The sequence below is a fragment of the Siphateles boraxobius genome, unplaced genomic scaffold (genome assembly GCF_051911475.1).
Source record: "Siphateles boraxobius isolate OS27281-9 unplaced genomic scaffold, OSU_SipBor_1 22, whole genome shotgun sequence".
Classification (NCBI taxonomy): Eukaryota; Metazoa; Chordata; class Actinopteri; order Cypriniformes; family Leuciscidae; genus Siphateles; species Siphateles boraxobius.
The window spans coordinates 17,710,831-17,731,836 of NW_027508833.1; the positions used below are offsets into that span (position 1 = coordinate 17,710,831).

At 36.8% G+C, this 21,006-nt stretch overlaps 1 protein-coding gene across 14 annotated transcripts in view; it reads right to left on the reverse strand.

Moving 5' to 3' along the window:
• Window positions 1-21,006, reverse strand: part of ctbp2a (C-terminal binding protein 2a) — a 46,073-nt gene that overhangs the window by 2,114 nt on the left and 22,953 nt on the right. For 8 of the 14 annotated variants that reach the window (XM_077238885.1, XM_077238884.1, XM_077238889.1 and 5 more), the window contains 7 exons: window positions 8,385-8,539; window positions 5,334-5,478; window positions 4,367-4,573; window positions 3,426-3,640; window positions 3,177-3,307; window positions 2,187-2,314; window positions 1,711-1,825 (listed from right to left, as the gene is read on the reverse strand). In XM_077238885.1, the coding sequence (XP_077095000.1) occupies window positions 1,711-1,825; window positions 2,187-2,314; window positions 3,177-3,307; window positions 3,426-3,640; window positions 4,367-4,573; window positions 5,334-5,478; window positions 8,385-8,539 (1,096 nt within the window). Of the gene's footprint in view, window positions 1-318; window positions 393-414; window positions 790-1,710; window positions 1,826-2,186; window positions 2,315-3,176; window positions 3,308-3,425; window positions 3,641-4,366; window positions 4,574-5,333; window positions 5,479-8,384; window positions 8,540-11,319; window positions 12,097-21,006 lie in introns of those variants that run through there. The other 6 variants (XM_077238883.1, XM_077238877.1, XR_013206617.1 and 3 more) reach the window with 5 other exon arrangements.

The following is a 21,006-nucleotide window of genomic DNA, read 5'->3' on the forward strand; positions in this document are numbered from 1 at the left end:
ACAACACAGCCAAATTCATACAATAAAAAATTATGTGCAATTAAAATAATTCTAGAACCAATAAAAAAAAAAAAATTAGTAAGTAAAATTGCTGTTCAGCCTTTATGTAACATTTCCATAAATAGGAGGGTATCACATGAAAGCATGTTCCATTGCACATGAGAATGAGAAATGTACAAACAAAAGTTGTCAAATCAAAGTAAGGATTATGCTTGATGTTTCAGACCTCACTGTTTTGTTCATTGTTCGTCTTTCAGAGCTATTTGGGCTGTTCTTGATATCTGGCGACAGCTGTTGCAGTACTCTGTGAATATTTACCTCTCATTGTTTAGGTATACATTTTGTCTTGCAGGCCACCAGGAGAAACGGCTGGTAGCGGTTGGGCCACTCTGCTGTGCGAGAGAAGCAATCAGACTGAGCAACACACATTGTGTGTGTGTGTGTGTGTGTGTGTGTGAGAGTGTGTTTATATGTGTGGGTTGGAGAGTTAAATGCATAAAAATGAGGTGTTAGTTGAGGGAAACGTTCAGAAGGGTCATAGCTGGTAAAGCTAGTGGTGATGCAGTCGATGGAGAGCGAAGTTAATTTATGTGTGCCACAGGGACAGACGGCAGTGACCTTTAAGTCTATTTGCATATTGCGATCTGGAGGGATTACACTCACTACACAGGGATGAACTAATGAAGCTTGTTTGCATTGCTGAACACAGCCGCTGTGCTGGTTGGCTGCTCATACATCAGAATGAATGAATTTGTTGAGTATTTCATCTCACTGCGAGGAAGGAGGGATCTTGAGTAGAGTGGGGAAAAGAGCAGGGATGGCGATTAGAGGGAATTTAATGAATCTGGATTTGATTCAGATTTTATTTGACAATATAGGTCCCTCAGCAATTTGATTAAGGATTGAGTTCTTTGTAAGTGAAATTCTCAGAAATGCTGTTAAAAGTGGATCGGGCCGAGCACCAAAACACACTTGTAGCCAATCAGCAGTATAGAATCATTAGGGGGGAGGGATTTGGGGCAGAGTTATCAAGATAGGGGTGTGATCGTTTTGGGTAGGGGCACATTTATTTTGGTGATTTCAAATATCAACAGCGTTTCTCAGAAATCGCTTACTGCACCTTTAATTTTTTTGTAACATGTTTTTATATTTTTAATACCATTTATAATTAATTAATAAATTATATATATACAGTATATATATATATATATATATATTAAACTTTTACTATTTATTAAACAGTTTCCTGAATCAATATAGCTAATAAATATCACTAAATTATGCTAGATTTATACTGAAAACGAGAAGAAAACTATTTGCTAATGTGGTAAGAAAAATAAATTTATTTTAAAATATATTCTTGACGTATTCAAGATTTTCAGTTTTACTTCTAAGTATATCTATAGTTTTAAGAATGTTTGTATATATATATATATATATATATATTAAAAACAATTAATTTAAGTTGTTCTTTTTTAATGTTAAATCTGATATTAACAATTATTGTTAAGACTGAAAGATTAATAGAACTGAATGGAACGGAAATCATTTGGGTCTGGTTCTAAATGAGAACCGGTTCTCGATTCTCAATCCCAGAAACAAGGTTGTTTGAGATGTTAACAAACTCGAGGGTGGATGGAATAAAGGTTAGTATGATATGACAGGTAATGTATGTTAGGTTCTGTGCATGTTTAAAATCTCTTTTCTCACCTGTAAGCTCCTCCGTTGAGCTCCGGGTGTACCTGCTGCTCCATCATCCCCCACGGCGCCGTAGTAACAAAAAACTCTTTGTTGACGCAGTTTCTGAGACTGTCTGGAATACGACCTGAAAACCAGAACAAACCCCGAGACATGATGACTGATGTACAACAGAACGGATCCTTTGAGGGAGACAGAGTTTATATAAAGAACTGGATTTACATTCCCTGAAGGAAATACAAGTGCTTGCTAGGCAGCATAAGAATGTTAAAATAACAGTTTGAAAAGTTATGCGAAGAGAGGTAAATCAGATCCCCCTTCACTTCACAGTTCACATACCATCCAGTTAATCATAAATAACTTTACCATATTAAATATAACTATGATAATCACAATTTCGTATGCCAATTCTACAATGACATCATCAGAAGCAGTTACATTTTGAACATAAATCATTCTAAGAAAGAAGTTAATGGGAGCTTTCATACCAGTGATGGCCCTGCGGATCTCAGTGGCCGCGGCCTCTCTCATCTCTAGTGAGGCCTGCTCACTGTACCACGCCGTGTGAGGGGTGCAGATCAGATTGGGCGCATCCTTCAGAGGACCCTGAGTAAAACTGAGAGAAAACCATAGCATAGGGAGACGGAATGAGACTATATCCTGATTACTACACACTGAAAGGATGTACTTCGCTCGTGATGTGAAAGTATATACACTACTGTAAAATGTATTTACATTTAAAACTGTTCCATTTTAATATATTACTAAATTAAATGTATTCCTGTGATGCAAAGCTGAATTTTCAGTAACATTACTCCAGTCTTCAGTGTCACATGATCCTTCAGAAATCATTCTAACATGCTGATTTGCTGCTTTAAACAAAATTTTTTTTTAAATTATTATCAGTGTTGAAAATATTTGTGCTTAACATTTTAGTGGAAACCATAATGTATTTTTTCAGGATTTTGCATTTATTTGAAACAGTAAAATTTAATGCATCCTTGCTGAATAAAAGTATTTGCTTCTTTAATTTAAAAAAAAAAAAGTATTATTCCCAAATGCAAACTTTTGAAAATTCATTATTACTCAACGTTGGATACATTGCAATACATTCTGATAATAATTAAATGAAAATAATACAATAATAGAAGCGAAATAAATTAATCCAAGGGAAGAAATAATACATGTTGTGCTTCCATAACAAATTTCCATTATGTTCTAGAAAAGTAAAATGCCAGAGCAGAAAACTTTGCAGTCCTTGGCTTGCTATGTTTGTACATCTGAAATAACACACCATTGTCAATGTACAGTAATCTGGCATGCACTAATCCAAAAATTGCATATTATATAAAAGTAATAGTATGCAAATGTAGGTGCAGCTGTAGATATGTTTGGAGTTACATATATTATCTTAAGACAAATTGTGGTGTACAGCAACATGGAGATTGTTCTAATTAGTATGTCATTACAAATGTTACCTGAAGGGTTCAGATTCGTGAACGTCCAGGGCGGCCCCTCGTATCCTGCCCTCTTTTAGAGCCTGAGCCAGGGCTTTTTCATCGACCAGACCCCCTCGGGCTGTGTTAACTAGAAACGCTCCCTGTCGCATCTGCGAAAACATGATAGATGATATTTCACAAGTCCTCAAAGTCACGTTCAGGCCACAGCCACTAGATGGCGCTCATGACAACAGGGTGCGATTAATGCACTGTTTGTGTGTAGTCTACCTGTTTGATGGTGAAGTCGTTAATGAGGTGGTGATTGTGTTCGTTTAGGTTGCAGTGGAGAGACACACAGTCGCTCTGGTACAGGAGGTCCTGTAAGGTGTAAACTCTCTGAACGCCCAGCGATCTCTCTAAACCGTCTTGCAAGTATGGGTCGTAAAAGATCACATTAAAGCCAAACGCTTTTGCTCGAACAGCCACTGCCTGTCCTGATCGGCCTATAACACAAATATACATAAATATATAGACACACAAACCCATTCAGCAGATATGACTTTAGGATTGTTTATATAACCTGTATGACAACTAAAATGCTTGTTTGTCCTTGGAGCTTAACTAACTCTTGTCACCACTTTAGTTATATAAAAACAAAAATTATACATGGATGACCAGACAGTGAATAGATGACGTAATTAATTTGAACCATTCCTTCAAGGTTCCTATGATTTTTAATATGTAAATATAATATTGTCATGTACTGCAGTCACTTTAAATTATATTATTTATTACAATATTTATTATTATATTATATTTTTAGTTAAATGCTTGAATTTAGTCTTATATGGGTTAAGGTTAGATTGTGCTTACATAAGAATTTCAAAATTAAAATTGAACTTTTTTTTAATGATTTTTATTCACTTCATGTTTTAATCACTACATAATTCTCATACTTTAATTTATGATGACTGAAAATGTATGTAAAATGTCAATTAGTTCATACATATAAGTTGCTTTGGATAGAAGCATGTATATGCATTTATATCTCAAATTTGTATTTCAATGTATAATACAGAACTAGCAACTAATGTACAAAATAAAAAATAATAATTTCATAACTTTTATTAATGGCATTAACAAGCATTATTATATTATGTAATGCTTAACACAATTGTGTAATGTTCTTATGTTTGTTGATGAAGTGTTTCTCCGTTTCGGTCTCTCACCAAAGCCAATAAGTCCGAGTGTTTCCCCTCTGATGCGGGCGGCCCCTGACGCCACCTCTCGGATCTGCTCCACGCTCTGGACCCGTGTGCCCTCCCGCATGGCCTGGTACAGCCACGTGTTCCTCCTGTACAGGTTCAGGATGTGGCAAAGCGTCGAGTCTGCCGTCTCCTCCACAGCGGCTGATGGGATATTACACACTGCAATCCCTGCAGACATGCACAAATGCTCAGTCTGATTCATAGAAAGATTGATAGTTACATATCTGTACATCTGCCTCAGATGGTCCATTCATACTGATAGTCAAGTAAACCCTGATCCTGTCTTCTATCCGTTCATGGATTTGATCTGTAAGTTTATCCAGCCATCATTAAAAGGAGAAATGGAGATCATTATCCAGCCAGAATACCTCCTTTCTTTAACTCTAACCATATAAACTGTCTGTCCCAGAGGAACAATTAGTCCTCCTCTACCTTCTTATGTCTCTGAAAGACTTCTCAAACTTTCAAACAATCAACGTTTCCTCACTACACGCAGAGTACTTTGTTTTTCTGAACAAAGATTGAACCTAGGTTCTCAGCTGAGCAGTATTCAATGTCAGAAGTGTGTTCTCTGTGATGCCAAGTATCACACTATATAAACTCAACATCTTTATACATTCTGCATTTCATTTGCTCCAGCTTTTCACAATATTATCAATGTTTTAAGTTTCCTACTGCTCATTTTTCAGGTGTATATTAGAAAAGTCCAGAAAGCTGTTGAAGCAACACAAAGACACTGTTGTCAAATGGTGCATGTGATTTTTAGATAAGGTTTTTATTCTTATTATTCTCATTATGTAGATAAAATAATAATAGGGCAAATTTACATTTGTATGTCAGGTATCAACTTCTTATTCTACAAATGTCTATTAAGACCAAAGTCGTGAGCAGGAAACATGTCTTAGCATTTGTCACCCAATGCTCTTACCCATCTCTCCGGCTGCTTTAATGTCGATATTGTCATATCCACTACCAATGCGGATTATGATTCGGAGGGCTTTAAATTTCTCCAGATCTTCTCTAGTCAGAGTAATGGTGTGGTACATCATCGCCCCCACAGCCTCGTTCAACACCTGCCACAGACACATTTATACCACACTATAAACATCAGGGCACAAAACCGGAGGATGTTTATTAAGCACACATAAATAATTTTTTTGTAGCATCCTGGGAGTTTGCCATGGTCGTGTACGTGTCATTTAATAAATTTCCTCCCAGTTTGATAATTATTCGTTTTTTTTAGTTTTTACAAAACCATATTCCGAATCAAATAGTAAAAAGTGACGTGACGGCCACGTATGGTAACCCATACTCTGAATTTGTACTCTGCATTTAACCGATCCAGGTTAGTGCATACACATCAGGAGCAGTGAGTAGTGAACATACACACACACACACACACACACACACACACTGCAAGCCATGGACACACACACACACCCGGTGAAGTGGGCAGCCATTTTGCTGTGGCGCCCGGGGAGTGATTTGGGGTAAGGTGCCTTGCTCAAGGGCACCTCAGACATTTCCTGTCGGTATTGAGAATCGAACCTGTGACCTTCGGGTTACCAGTCTGACTCTAACCATTAGGCCACGACTGCCCCTATAAAACATAATATTAAACTTAACAGAGTAATTCAATTAAATGCAATGAAATTCTACACCTTCGTAACTGGGTCTAATAATTGGGTCACTATAAAATGAATCACAGCCTGTGTTTTTAAACTAGTGTTTCCGGCAGAATTCTGCTTTTGTTTACAATGCATGCATATTGTACATACTAAACAAATCTATTTTATGAAAATATTTGAATGATCTTTTCAGAAAACAAACAAGCAAACAATTTATTACAACAAAATCTTTGACAGCACAATGTCATATAAACCTCCAGCCAGTGAATTTTCAAGTCAGTAACAGATTCATTAAGTAATTTCTTGACTGATTCAAACTGATTTAATAGATTGTGCATTTGTGGGTCTTCTGTCAATTCATTAAAAGATCTGATTCAAAGGAGTTTGTGAAGACAACAGACATGCAATCAGTGAAAACAATGCGATAAAACATGTTATATATTTGTTACGTATTTCTTGTCGGATTTAAACTTCAGCAGCAAAAAAAATTACATGAAGTTCAGTTGAAGTTCAAAAATTACATGAACTTTTTCAGTGAACCAATTCAAAACAAGTTGATTGTGTCATCATATCAAAATTTTAAGTTCATTTTAAGATTAAATTTATATTTATTGTTATATTTGTGTACAAAGGAAAATAATTAAATATCATAATTTTTTTGTGTTAAAAAAAGCCTTCATTATTTGCAACAAGATTGATATTTTAGGTACATAAAAGCAGCTAAATCTGTTTGGTTGAAATTATTTGGTTCCTCGGAAGCTCGAAGGAAGGTTTAAAGGAGGGATGGAAGGAAGAAAGAATGGAAAAAAAATAGGGAAGGAAGGAAAGGATGGTTAAAAGGAGGGAAGGAAGGTTGGTTGGTTGAAGGAAGGAAGGGATGGAAGGTTGGAAGGAAGGAAAATAGGGAAGAAAGAACGGAAGGTTAAAAGGATGGAAGTAATGAAGGTTGGTTGAAAGGAGGGATGGAAGTTTGGTTGAAAGAAGGGATGGAAGGTTGGTTGAAAGAAGGGATGGAAGGTTGGTTGAAAGGAGGGAAGGAAGGAAAATAGGGAAGGAAGAACGGAAAGTTAAAAGGAGGGAAGGAAGGTTGGTTGAAAGGAAGGAAGGAAGGAAGGAAGGAAGGAAGGAAGGAAGGTTGGTTGAAATGAGGGAAGGAAGGAAGGTTGGTTGAAAGAAGGGATGGAAGGTTGGTTGAAAGAAGGGATGGAAGGTTGGTTGAAAGAAGGGATGGAAGGTTGGTTGAAGGTTGGTTGAAAGGAGGGAAGGAAGGAAAATAGGGAAGGAAGAACGGAAAGTTAAAAGGAGGGAAGGAAGGTTGGTTGAAAGGAAGGAAGGAAGGAAGGAAGGAAGGAAGGAAGGAAGGAAGGAAGGTTGGTTGAAATGAGGGAAGGGATGGAAGGTTGGTTGAAAGAAGGGATGGAAGGTTGGTTGAAAGAAGGGATGGAAGGTTGGTTGAAAGAAGGGATGGAAGGTTGGTTGAAGGTTGGTTGAAAGGAGGGAAGGAAGGAAAATAGGGAAGGAAGAACGGAAAGTTAAAAGGAGGGAAGGAAGGTTGGTTGAAAGGAAGGAAGGAAGGAAGGAAGGAAGGAAGGTTGGTTGAAATGAGGGAAGGAAGGAAGGTTGGTTGAAATGAGGGATGGAAGGTTGGTTGAAAGAAGGGATGGAAGGTTGGTTGAAAGAAGGGATGGAAGGTTGGTTGAAGGTTGGTTGAAAGGAGGAGGGAAGGAAGGAAAATAGGGAAGGAAGAACGGAAAGTTAAAAGGAGGGAAGGAAGGAAGGTTGGTTGAAAGGAAGGAAGGAAGGTTGGTTGAAAGGAAGGAAGGAAGGAAGGTTGGTTGAAATGAGGGAAGGAAGGAAGGTTGGTTGAAATGAGGGATGGAAGGTTGGAAGGCAGAAAGGAAAGAAGATAAAATAGGGAAGGAAGGTTAGAAGGAAGGACGGAAAATAGGGAAGAAAGAACGGAAGGTTAAAAGGAGGATTGGAAGGTTGGTCGAAGGAAGGGATGGAAGGTTGGTTGAAAGGAAGGAAGGAAGGAAGGAAGGAAAAATAGTGAAGGAAGAAGTGAAAGTAAAAAGGAGGGAAGGAAGGAAGGAAGGTTGGTTGAAAGAAGGGATGGAAGGTTGGAAGGCAGGAAGGAAGGTTAGAAGGAAGGATAAAAGGAGGGAAGTAAGAAAGGTTGGTTAAAAGGAGGGATGGAAGGTTGGTTGAAAGAAGGGAAGGAAGGAAGGAAGGAAGGATGGAAGGAAAAATAGGGAAGGAAGGAAAAATAGGGCAAGGAAGGTTGGTTGGAAGGAAGGAAGGAAAGAAAGGAAGGAAGAAAGGAAGGTTGGAAGGAAATAGAGCAAACAGACCTTCTCATGGATCTCCTGCGTTGACTGTGCATCACAGAACGCCACCGTGGCCAAATCCTTCAGGATGGGCATCTCTACGGTACAGTCTCTCCCGTCCAGCAGAGCGACCAGCGGCCGAGGGTGCATCGGTCCGTTCATGATCTGAGGCCTTATACCTGCAAACACAGAGAAGAACGTCAACTTCCCAATCACCCTCCCGCCATGTGTCTTGTTGTCATGGAGATTGCAGCATTTGGGCAGAGTTATGAATACATTTCATTTAATAGCCTTTGGGGGAAACATCTTGTTCTCTTGTTTCTCTCGCTTCACTCTCCACCATCTATTTAAAAAAAGACTTCAAATGAGAATTATTTACCATGGTATTATAAAAAAATAATTGTGTGGGAGATGTTAAGGCAGCGTTGGGTCTCTCCGAAGGAAACGGAGTGGATGCGGGAGATCAGGGGTTTGGCACGCTTTAAATGAGCAGTGGACACATCAAACAGAAACACAAATGACATGGTGGAGCCATCACTACATCAGAGCGGGAGAAATCAGAGGGGGAAGGACAGACTGATGGGGCTCTCACACACACACACACACACACACACACACACCCCTTCATGTAGAGGTGCTCGACCAATCAATGTTCACAAAACCATGTCGACTGTTCATTTTCCAACCCATAAACAATTTCAGAGCTCAGACAGCCTGCTCTAAAAGCTTTTTTGGACATGAACAGTGAAGGCAAACTTAAACTCAGTGATTTTTAAACAAACAGAGTCTGAGAAGTACAGCAGTACACAGCCATTATCCAATCATAGGCCGGAATGGGGGATTATCCAATCAGAGAGCAGCAGGGGAAAATCTCAGCACTACCCTTCAGCCATTCTCCACATTTACTCTGATCATAGTGCACAAAAGATCCGGACAAAACATTGATTTTAGAGATGTGAGGCTTTTTATTTGACTTGCCATCACAATTTCTCTCAGTCTTTGCAGTTTTCTCCCAGCAGGGATCATTCACCTAAAAAAAAAAATGAAAATCTTCTACATACACCTCGTGTTGTTTCAAACCCCATATGACTTTCTCTCTTCCTTGGAACACAGTAATATTTGTAAGAATTTTAACATTGTTTTTTCATACAACGTAAACATATGGTGACCATCAAGCTACAAATAATTATGACAAACAAGAGCATCATAAAATGTAGTAATTTATATTTTCTTCCGCAAAAGCTTCTGAATCTTGAATTTGCGATCACATACTTTCAAATATGGAGCATCATACATTTAATATCAACACTGCATAGAATTATTTTCTTACTCTGTATTTTTATCTTGTTTCCTATTACAAATATTTAAACATTTTTTGCTTAAAACAAGAAAAAATATCTGCCAAAATAATCCAGTTCTCCCTTTGAAATTAGTTTATTTTTATTACCTCACAAGTATAGTTCTTGTTTTGAGAATAAACTCGCTTAATTAAATTTTTCAGCAAACAAGACTTTTGCTTCTCAAGTAACCGTTTTAAGAATGTTCAAATATTTGTACTGGAAAACAAGACAGAAATACTAAGAAATAACATATATTTTTTTGGTTCTTGCATGTCATGTGACCAAACATTGATGCGGAAAGTATAAATTAATTTGAGATCTACAGAGGAAAGGAACTAAAGATAATCACTTTCATTTCAGTCTGCTCCTCACACAAAGCCATCGTAATAAATGTGAATATTTAGTGCAGACCTTTTTGGCAGAGTATATGATGGTGAACATTTTACCAAACATCTCCAATTATGTTCAACAGAAGAAATAAAATCAAAGTATTTTTGATTTTAACATTGCATAGGTGAATAAATAATGACATTTCTAGTTTTGGGTGAACTATTACTTTAATGTATGTGAAACTAATGAGAGCGAGAGAGAGAGAGAGAGAGAGAGAGAGAGAGAGAGAGAGCGAGAGAGAAAGAGAAATGTAATACTCTCTTTGAAATCCCATGAACAATAAAAGTCTGTAAAAACAAAAGGAAATGAGGAGATTTTTCCATGGAGTTGCGTTGACGTGGATCTGTAAGTGTGTGTGTGTGTGTGTGTGTGTGTGTGTGTGTTAAATATGGCAGCGTGTATATCGCACCGTATGTGTGAGTTTCCACACGTCTTGCTTAGGTGTGCGCTGTGATTTTAATAAGAGTGTGTGTGTGTGTGTGTGTGTGTGTGTGTGTGTGTGTGTGTGTGTGTGTGTGTGTGTGTGTGTGTGTGTGTGTGTGTGTGTGTGTGTGTGTGTGTGTGTGTGTGTGTGTGTGTGTGTGTGTGTGTGTGTGTGAGATACAAGCAATCTTGGATAAAAAAAAAAGCTGCCAGCCAAGTGCCTCACCTCACTGTCAACTGCTGCTTATGGTTACCAAGCAACCTCATCTCTCACCGTCACACAACACACACACACACACACACACACACACACACACACACACACACACACACACACACACACACACACACACACACACACACACACACACACACACACAACTGAGACACAAAACACACTTTGCTCCAAAGCTAATAGACACTTGCAGGAAAAGGAGTTAAAAGAGTCAGATCACTGAATGACCGTCCAGGTCCTGAAATAAACCAGGTGCATGAGTGTCTAATAAGAGTGTATCTGTGCTGCGTCACTTTTTCTTCTCTCTCCACCCCTCCTGATCTATTAGCCAGGGATTTGGTTGGCAAACACACACACACACACACACACACACTCACTAATAAGGAGTCAGGAACAAAATGCACTGTGTGAGTTTGCACACACATGCCGAACTAGTTTGCAGATGTGTCACAGACAGCAGCCAAGACATGCGCTTGTGACACCATCAAAAAGCAAGTACCGTGCACAAGCACACAAAGACACACACACACACACTTTTGCTTTTGGCCAATTTCAGAAACATGCGTCTTGCCTGGAAAATGCTGCCTCCACATTCCTCCCATGAAGAGCAGCCCAAAAAACAGGGGAGAAATAAAAATGGAGGGAGGCGGTAGAGAAAAAGCGTTCTCCTGTGATTGTGTCCTGGGGGTATCCCTCCTCTCGCTGCCTGTCTGTCGCTCGCTCACTCGCTCACTCGCTCACTCCCCCATATGTGGGTAAGCGGAGATATCTGCTCTTCTTCAGTCAGGACCGAAAGCGTTCAGAGACGGACAGAAGAGCGTGTTGTTTTCATCCCTCGTTCTAGCCTCTCACTCTCGCCTTGTCCATCTTGATTGCCGTTTTCATCCCCCCCTCTCGTCTCATTTTAGAATCGACTTCTCAAGGTTAAAAAGGAGAGGAATAACTATGCCTGGCCGAGTCAAGGAGAGTCACGGAAAGAGGGAGAGGGTCAAAAATTCCCACACGAGTGCCAGTGCAAATGAGTTGTGCCGTTCCACTCCTCACGCTTCCAATCACTCCCCCTTCTGTTGCTCTTTTTTTCTACCCACTCCTTTTTTTTTTCTCAACAGCACTCCCTTGCTCTCAAATTTATGATTTGGAGACCACAGTGGTTAGAGACTGCCAGCCTCTCCCTTCCACTCAAATCTCAGCCTGCCTTTCTTTCTTTTATTTTCTCTTGCTCTTTCTACCTCTCTTTAATTCACCCTCCCTCTATGCTCAAAAATTTGTCACTTCATTCTGTTAAAATGGTATTTATTTGGCTTATGTAATGTGAACACTAATGTGTGTGTGTGCGTGTGGGTCTGTGTCTGTGTCTGTGTCTGTGTGTCTGTGTCTGTGTGTGTGTGTGTGTGTGTGTGTGTGTGTGTGTGTGTGTGTGTGTGTGTGTGTGTGTGTGTGTGTGTGTGTGTGTGTGTGTGTGTGTGTGTGCGTGTTTTGTGAAAAGCAAAATGAAGGGTTGAAGAAAAACTGTCAAATTAACAAACAAACTAACAAATGAAAAAATGACCAAACTAACAAATGAAAAACATAATACACATCAAACAAATAAATTGACGGGGGAAAAACTGAAGGACCAAACAAATAAACAAGGAATGATTGAATGAAAGACAATAATGTTTGAACAAAGACAAAAAACAAACAACTGAACAAACCAAATACCTCAACAAACAAACTAATAAAATGAAAGAAAATGACACTGACAACAAAGTAATGAACAAAAATGGAATGAATGAATGAATGAATGAACAATTGTCAAATTAATGAAAGAAAAAAGACATACATTTGAATAATATAATTAAAGAAAAAGCATCATTGCACAAACAAATGAAAAAAGGGAAAAAACATGAACAAACTAATGACCAAACAATGAATGAACCAACGAATTAATGAATTAAGATCTGAAGAAACTATAAAAAGAAGAGCAAACTAATGACCAAGCAATGGATGAATGAATGAATGAATGAACTAAGACTCAAACAAAAGAACAAATTATAAAAAAGAAAACATGAACAAACTACTGACCAAACAATTGATGAATGAATGAATGCATAAATTAATGAACAAATTAATGAACTAAGAATAAAAAACTATAAAAAGAAAACAAGAACAAACTAATGACCAAACAATGAATGAATGAAAGAACGTTGACCCAAACAAAAGAACAATCTATAAAAAGAAAACATGAACAAACAAACTATTGACCAAACAATGAATGAATGAATGAATAAATTAATTAATGAATGAACTAAGACCCAAACAAAAGAAAAAAAGAAAAAGAAAGAAAGAACATACTAATGACCAAACAATGAATAAATGAATGAATGAAAGAACTAAGACCCAAACAAAAGAACAAACTAAAAAGAAAACATGAACAAACTAATGACCTAACAATGGATGAATGAATGAATGAACCAATACCAAAACAATGAAAAGTATGAATTTCAAATTAATGTTTTGAACAAACAAACATACCAACAAATGAAAAAGATGTACAAACAAATGAAAGGAAAAAGTAGAAAACGAACAAACTAGCAACCAAACAAAGAAGCAAACTTATTAATGAACATCAACTCTAAATGAACATGACTGACTGAAAGGAAGGTTCATTGTATACTGCATTGTGCAGACACAGACACAACAAAGATGTGTAGCAGCTCATGTTGTGTACAGTTGAGCTGAATGACTGATTTTAAGCTACTTAAATCCATATGAACACACTGTCACAGTGGCCAATACACACCGTCCAAAGCACTTAACAGGATTTCCAGTGAAAGTCAAGACATTCGCTTCACTTTTCAGAAAATACTCACAGAGAAAGGAATTGAACAGTCACCACATGAGTGGAGGGTCATATAACACACAGCTGGCCAGAGGAACCAGATCAGCACAATTAGTGTGCGATAACACAATATCAGCCTTACAAGGGACATACCACGGAAAACAGGATTTTCCTTGCACATTTCAAATAAAACAGTGTACACAGACATACTGTTATATTCTCAACACAAAGCTTCCTCCAGTTCAAACTGAACATTTATAAAAACGAATCTGTAAATAATGTGGCATTCAGATATCATTGTGGTTTTGATGAGCTCATTAACACGTGACCACCTGCATTTACATATCGTTACTGATTAGTATTCAGCAACTTGCCACACCTTGATGTATGAGAGAGTGAAGTACACCAGTTAGCCAATCATTACAGAGGTCATTTAAATAATGCTCTAAAGGCAAAGTAGAAAAAACAGCCTGTTTTCAGTGGGGTCCTTTAAAATGATGGCATACAAAAGGGGCAAAACTAAATGAAAAACTAAATTACCTCTGCTTTTGGGGCACGAAACCTTGACTGACCTCATAAGTGGACTTCAGGGGAAAAATACAAAAGCAAGAATATGGTAGGGCGGCACAATGAATCGAACTAAAACCGAAATTACAATATGGCTTAGAGCGATTATCAAATTCCAAGGGCTACAATTTAATTAAATAAATATAAGCGCTGTGAGCTGAAGCTTGGCACTTGACACTGGCACTCAACAAAGCTTGATGGTTTAACGTTTTAAAATGAAGAAATTGTACTGTAAAACAAAATAGTCACTAATTTTTCCTTAAAATTTTAATTTCATATTACAGTGAAATACTCCAATAGTAATATTTTGTTAAATATTTATATATATATAAAATAATGATTTTTCTGATAACAATTGTATTTATTTATTTGATGTACTTATTTGAAGGGCTGCACAGTTTCATCAAAAATGTTATATATATATATATATATATATATATATATATATATATATATATATATATATATATACACACACACACACACACACACACAAACACACACATTTATATATATATATATATATATATACACTTTATACACACATTTATATATATATGAAATATATATGTATATAAAATATATATAAATAAATATATATATATATAAATACTTTTCCTCCCCTATTCACATTAATATAACATTTTTGGTGAAACTGTGCAGCCCTACAAAAAAGCACATCAATACACAATGCCCAATGCAACAATACAATTGTTATCATGAAAAACATTATTTGATTTTTTTCACCACAACATTCAGTGGCTTCATTGATATGGCTGCTTTAAATCCTTTCGAATACCTTTTTGATTTAAGAGGGAAATGCATCACTTCTGTGCAAAACAAAACTGAACTGCAAAAATATGACCATTTTCAAACAAATTCTGTACATTCTTCCAGCCTTAATTGTTCAGACAAACTTCTCCCAGCCAAAAGTTAGAATGCAATTCCATTTGGTGTTGCGGAAACGAAATCCTTCACCTTACATAGCCTAGGCTACATTATTTTAACAATGACGTGAAATCTCTACTACAACTTAAGAGTGATGTGTAAGTAAACCTGGTGGTGTGGTGACCAAACAAGAGAAAACAAACAACACGTTAACACAGATAATTAGCAAAGTGTTCAATCTTCATTCTTACACTCCTGAAGGGAACACACTCACAGCAGATGTGATCTCTCACTCCGTTTCATTCCCCAAAATACTTTTTTCCCTCTATTCATTAGTTTCACATTCTCTCGCTCCCTCAATCTGTTAGTTCTCTATATGACAGAAGCCATCTGGCCTTCTGAACGAGAGATTGGACCAGGGAATGAGAGGTTTTTACACACACACACACACACACACACACACACACACACACACACACACACACACACACACACACACACACACACACACACACACACACACACACACACACACACACACACACACACACACACACACACACACACACACACAGCTGTGTTTTGTTAGACTACAGACAGAGGCTCTTTATGAGGTGATAGTGCTTAACATTAGGGAAAGAGTTACAGCAAAAGCGCACACACACGTGCACAAACAAATAACACTTGCATGGTTAAAGTGTAAAACATAAAAATAAAATGCAAAAATCGAAAGGAAAGCATGATGCACGTGAATGATTCACTAATGCATGTTACTATCACCAATTGCTCTTATTTTCAATTCCTCCCCTTCAACCACCAGACTGTTCTGATATGTAACGCCCACTTTTCACAATCCAATCATTTCCCGACGGATAAAATCAAGACCCACCCAACATTTCATTTTATTAGTTAAGACGTCACATTAAGGAAGCAAAACAGGTTGCAAACATCATTACACAATGACTTGAACACGTTTCTTTGAGCAGATGTTTATACAAACACAAGTCTGTCCTTGCAGGTATATAGACATTCATACAGCATACACAGCATCAGACAATTCTTTCATGTCTTATTTCGTTCATAGTTTGCATTGAATTGAAGTGCTAAACAATTTCTGGTCCTTCCAACATCTGCATCTGCTTGCGCTGTCTGTGTTCATACAGAGATCTGCCTCTCCATCTACGAATGAAACTCAATCTCCGTGACCTTTTCATTTTCTCACAATGAATAATTCACCGGGACCTGTTTGCCATCTCACACTGTCTCTCTCTCTCTTTCTCTCTCTCAAACACACACACACACATACACACACAATATTGTGAACAAGGCTTCTCTTCAGCAGTCATCCACATGTTCTCTCATTCTTTACAAAGATACCCATCTCAATTGCATTGTACAAGTCTCTGTTTCTAAACTCTGTGGTATCATATCATGCAGGTTCTGTTCACATTTACAAGAATACTTTGCCATCCCAATATTTTCAGACCACACCACATAAATCATATATTTGAAGCATTTACATATTTATTATTAACATAATATATATAATTATAATATAATATACATTTATTTAATTTATATATATATATATATATATATATATATATATATATATATATATATTTTTTTTTTTTTTTTTAAATAATATAATTTTAAATAAAATACATTATATAATTGAATTATACAATTATGTAATTTAATTGACTTTTAATGCTTTAGAACATGTTTTTAAAGTATAATAAATGTATTAATGTAACATAATATATAAATAGTTGTATGAATAATATAATAAAAATGTATAGCAATATCTTCTAGCAATAATTTTAGATCATAATATATTATACATTTTGTGCTTTAGAACATATTCTATTTATTATTACATTTATCAATTGATAAATTTAAACTACTATAATATATAAATATATAAATATAAACTACTATAATATATAAATAATTCATTAAAAATTATATATATATATAATTTTTTATGAATTATTTATATATTATAGTATATACATTTATCAATTGATAAATGTATAAACTACTATAATATATAAATAATTCATTAAAAATTATATATATATATATATAATAATACAATAATACTGCTATAAATTATACAGCTATAGTAGTAATAGACAAAGACAATGGCTGGCATTGACAATAACTAATGCTTCAAAGACTATCAGGGAATCTTTCTTGCAATTACAACACAACAATGCAAACAATATATGTAATGTATTGGCAAACCAAATGTTTAAGTTTGCAATGCATAAAAACACATGCATATGTGAGACAGTGGCAATGCAGCACTGGCCAAATAGAGCAAGTGATCGTTCTGTTCTGGCCTGAATCTCTTTCTCCATCAGCACATCTTTATTGCCGAACACTAGCATGACACTCATTTGTTCATTCAACGTTTGGTCTCTGTGACTTTGTGCAAACATTTCATATACCCACAAAGAAAGGGCCAGATTGCAAGTAGTACATTGACAAATTGCAACAAACTGCATACGTGCAATGTGTGGTATATTGTACATTTACAATTAGGCCTAGCAAATGCGGTTATCCATGAAAAAAGCAACAGCATAAGTGATTCACAAGTTGTTTAACATTTTATGAAGAAATATCAGATGCTAGTTGTTTACATACAGCTCTCGTCTACACACTGCGCCAGGGCAAATTGATTATTCATACGTTCAAACAAACCAATATCCCACCAATTTCTGATTCTTTAATGCTAATCTGCCATGTGGGACAGATGTAAACGTCAGAGATAGGTCAGATGAGTTGTCCTACTGCAGACAGGGATTACAGTACACGCATTCATTCATTTCTGCAGGATTATGTTCTGATGGAGGCCGCTAACCCCAAACCCCCACCCCGTCCTTTCCCACTGGTCCCGTCCTGCACAGATGGCTAGTGGGATTTTACCTCTTTAATCTCTTTTCTTTCATTCCCTCTCTCAGTCTTCTCTTTTCATTTCTAAAACCCTCATTAAATGAATATGCTGAGTTGGAGAAAAGGGCACTGAAATGACTTTTGGTTTTGAGTGTCTTTTGCCCTCCATTCTCATTCATTATTTCCTCTCTTTGTACTCCATATTGATTTTGTCTGATCAAATTCCTACAGATTAATGGTTACCGACTGCCTACAAGTCATTTTTATGTTGAAGCAACCACCTTTACTCTCTTGGACAGTCTTGCCAAGACTAAATAAACCTGTAATTTGAATAAAACTTTACCAGACATCAAGATGTCAAAAATCCAGGTAAATCCCAATTTTTTGTGATATAAAATCAAGTGATAAAAAAAAAGGATGGAGCCTTACCATTTTTTTTTTACAGAAATCATATCAGATACCATGAGCAACTAGCCGATTCATAAACTGATATTAATTCACTCACACACGCACGTTTTTGAAAGAAGTCTCTTAACATCCCTAATCATCTTATCAACTAATCTAAAATTTGTTTTCCATTTCTAATAGATATAAAAAATGAATTTAATCCTATCGTAAAGCTGAATTTTCAGCATCATTACTCCATTCCTCAGTGTCACATGATCCTTCAGAAATCATTCTAATATGCTGATTTGCTGCTCAAGAAACATTTCTGATTATTATCAATGTTGAAAATTGTTTTTGTTGCTTAACGTTTTATACACCCCTAAAAATCCATATGGCAAAATACCACAATTTGATAAATACCATGGTACTGAATAATTTCTATATCAGTCTACCAAAATATGCAACAGGCTACTTCAAATAAACCTTAAAAGATTTTTTTTTTAAATAAACCTTAGTAATACCATTATACATGTTCAAAAAATCTTAAACAGTTAAATCAAACTTTTGGTCCTTTTAGCCTTAAATGTGCCATCTATTTATCTAGTTATACCAAGCTAGACTCATGTTTAAAGACCATTTAAAATGTAAACAAAAAAAGTGATGACTGATTGATTGGTCATGTCCTTCAATGAATCTATTTAACCATATCACCTTTACGGGAAAAAAAAAATGTATATGTTGATTCTCTTTCAGAGACTGAAAATAAATCACATGCTAATTGTCAAGCCGATGGCAAAGTGACTCTGATGCTACATTTCATTACACAGAATCTAGCATGCACTAGCATAAACACTAACTGTGACTATATAGAAACACTGTTGCCTATAATTCAATAGTTCAACTAAACAGCCTACACTAGACTAAAGCGTACCACGGAGCGTCCTTTCAGCGTAACACTTCTGATCCATGACCAGGAGCGGCTTATCCCAGACTACAGGATGATCACTCAAAACGCCTCAGTCCTAAGAGCTCTCGTTCAAAAAAGAACTTCAAAAGAATAAAAAATCAATATCAAATAATACACCAGATACAAAAAAGCACAAACAAAAATACGCAAACATATGGACACACCTGACCTGGAACACTCTCATATGGTCTGACCGTGACACCCATCGCCATGGCTACATAATCCCTTCTTACTAGAAAGGAAGGTCTTTTGCCAGGGTCGCCCCAGCATGTCCATATATAGACGCAATTAGTCTTTAGGGGCATTTGGAATGACCATATATGGTAAAGGAATAAGGAAGCAGGCTCTTTTCAGATCAGTTCATTGAGATGTATTAGACCGTAAGGAACGATACATTATGGTGTATGTGCATGCTTTCTAAAGGAGAGAGCACAATAATAATAATAATGATAATAAGAAAAAATAGAGCAGTCGTTGCTACCAAAAACAGGTCACCTAGCAACACACAATTAAGGAATACCCTGCGAGCCCGCAGTCTACAGCCTGTCCATTAGCAGACGAAATTACTGGCTAAACAAACAACCATCACCCACATGCAAATGACTTTGTTGTGCATAAGAGAAGCGCTCATATTCTGCTCGAGACTGCTTGCCCACTGGGGGTTTTCACAGATGTTTAGGACATGAGCAATGTACTCTGACTCTATCCAACCTGAAACATCTGGAGTCAGAGATGACTGGGGCACTGGAGAAATGGTTTCATTACATGGAACGAAGCCAGCTAAACCCATTAACTCAAGTGAGACGGCAGAGGTGTAACGGAAGCAAAGGGAGGCAAAAAGACACCAAGGGAAAATGGAAGCCTCTGAAAGAGAAACGAAACGAGAGGATGCATGAGATAGACAGGAAGCCGTGGATTAGAGACAGTAGTAAAAAGAATAGTTAAAAGATTATGATGCTATCTGTCCTCTATTCTAGGGATGGGTGGGATGGTCAACCAGTCCTCCAACATCTGACTTGGACACCATGGACACAAAAAAAAACATTTTAGCTATAAAATGTAGTTGATCAGCCAAGTTTTTATTTCACTGGATTATCCAAAAAAATAGCTTAATAATGGTTATCTAACATATAACACCCGCCAACCCACCAAATGCGGGTGTATTTCAAAAGTGTTGTGTAACGCAGTCACTCCTACAAGCCATTTAGACTATATTAATTTTATATACAATATATGCATTTTTTCAACTGAAGTCTTTTAAATGTGCAATGTAGTGTTGTCAAATAGTATAAGATTTTTTGATACATCGACACTGAAATATTTGAAATGCTTCCAATATACATTTTCCACAGAATACCACGTTACCTCGCTTTCTCATCCCTCCGACAGAAAGTTGATGCACAAACCCGCCTCCCCTCACTCACTCGTTTCATTTGCAACAATGATGAATATTGTTGGTGTTACAGGGCTTGGATTTCGGCATTGGGATTGCTCATAATTTTACTCATTCGCCCAGATTTTGTGCTCACACCCAAAGTGTGCGCACATAAAGCCGCCTCTCAGTACTAAATTGAGCAATTTTTTGCTGCTTATTGCGCATAAACAGTCGAATACACACAAAATAATGTCAAAATGCTGGTCTTGGTCAGTATACTCTTAAACACAGTCAGATATGTTTTAAAGGAACATAAACAGTTACACAAAAATGCATGTGTAACAGTATAATG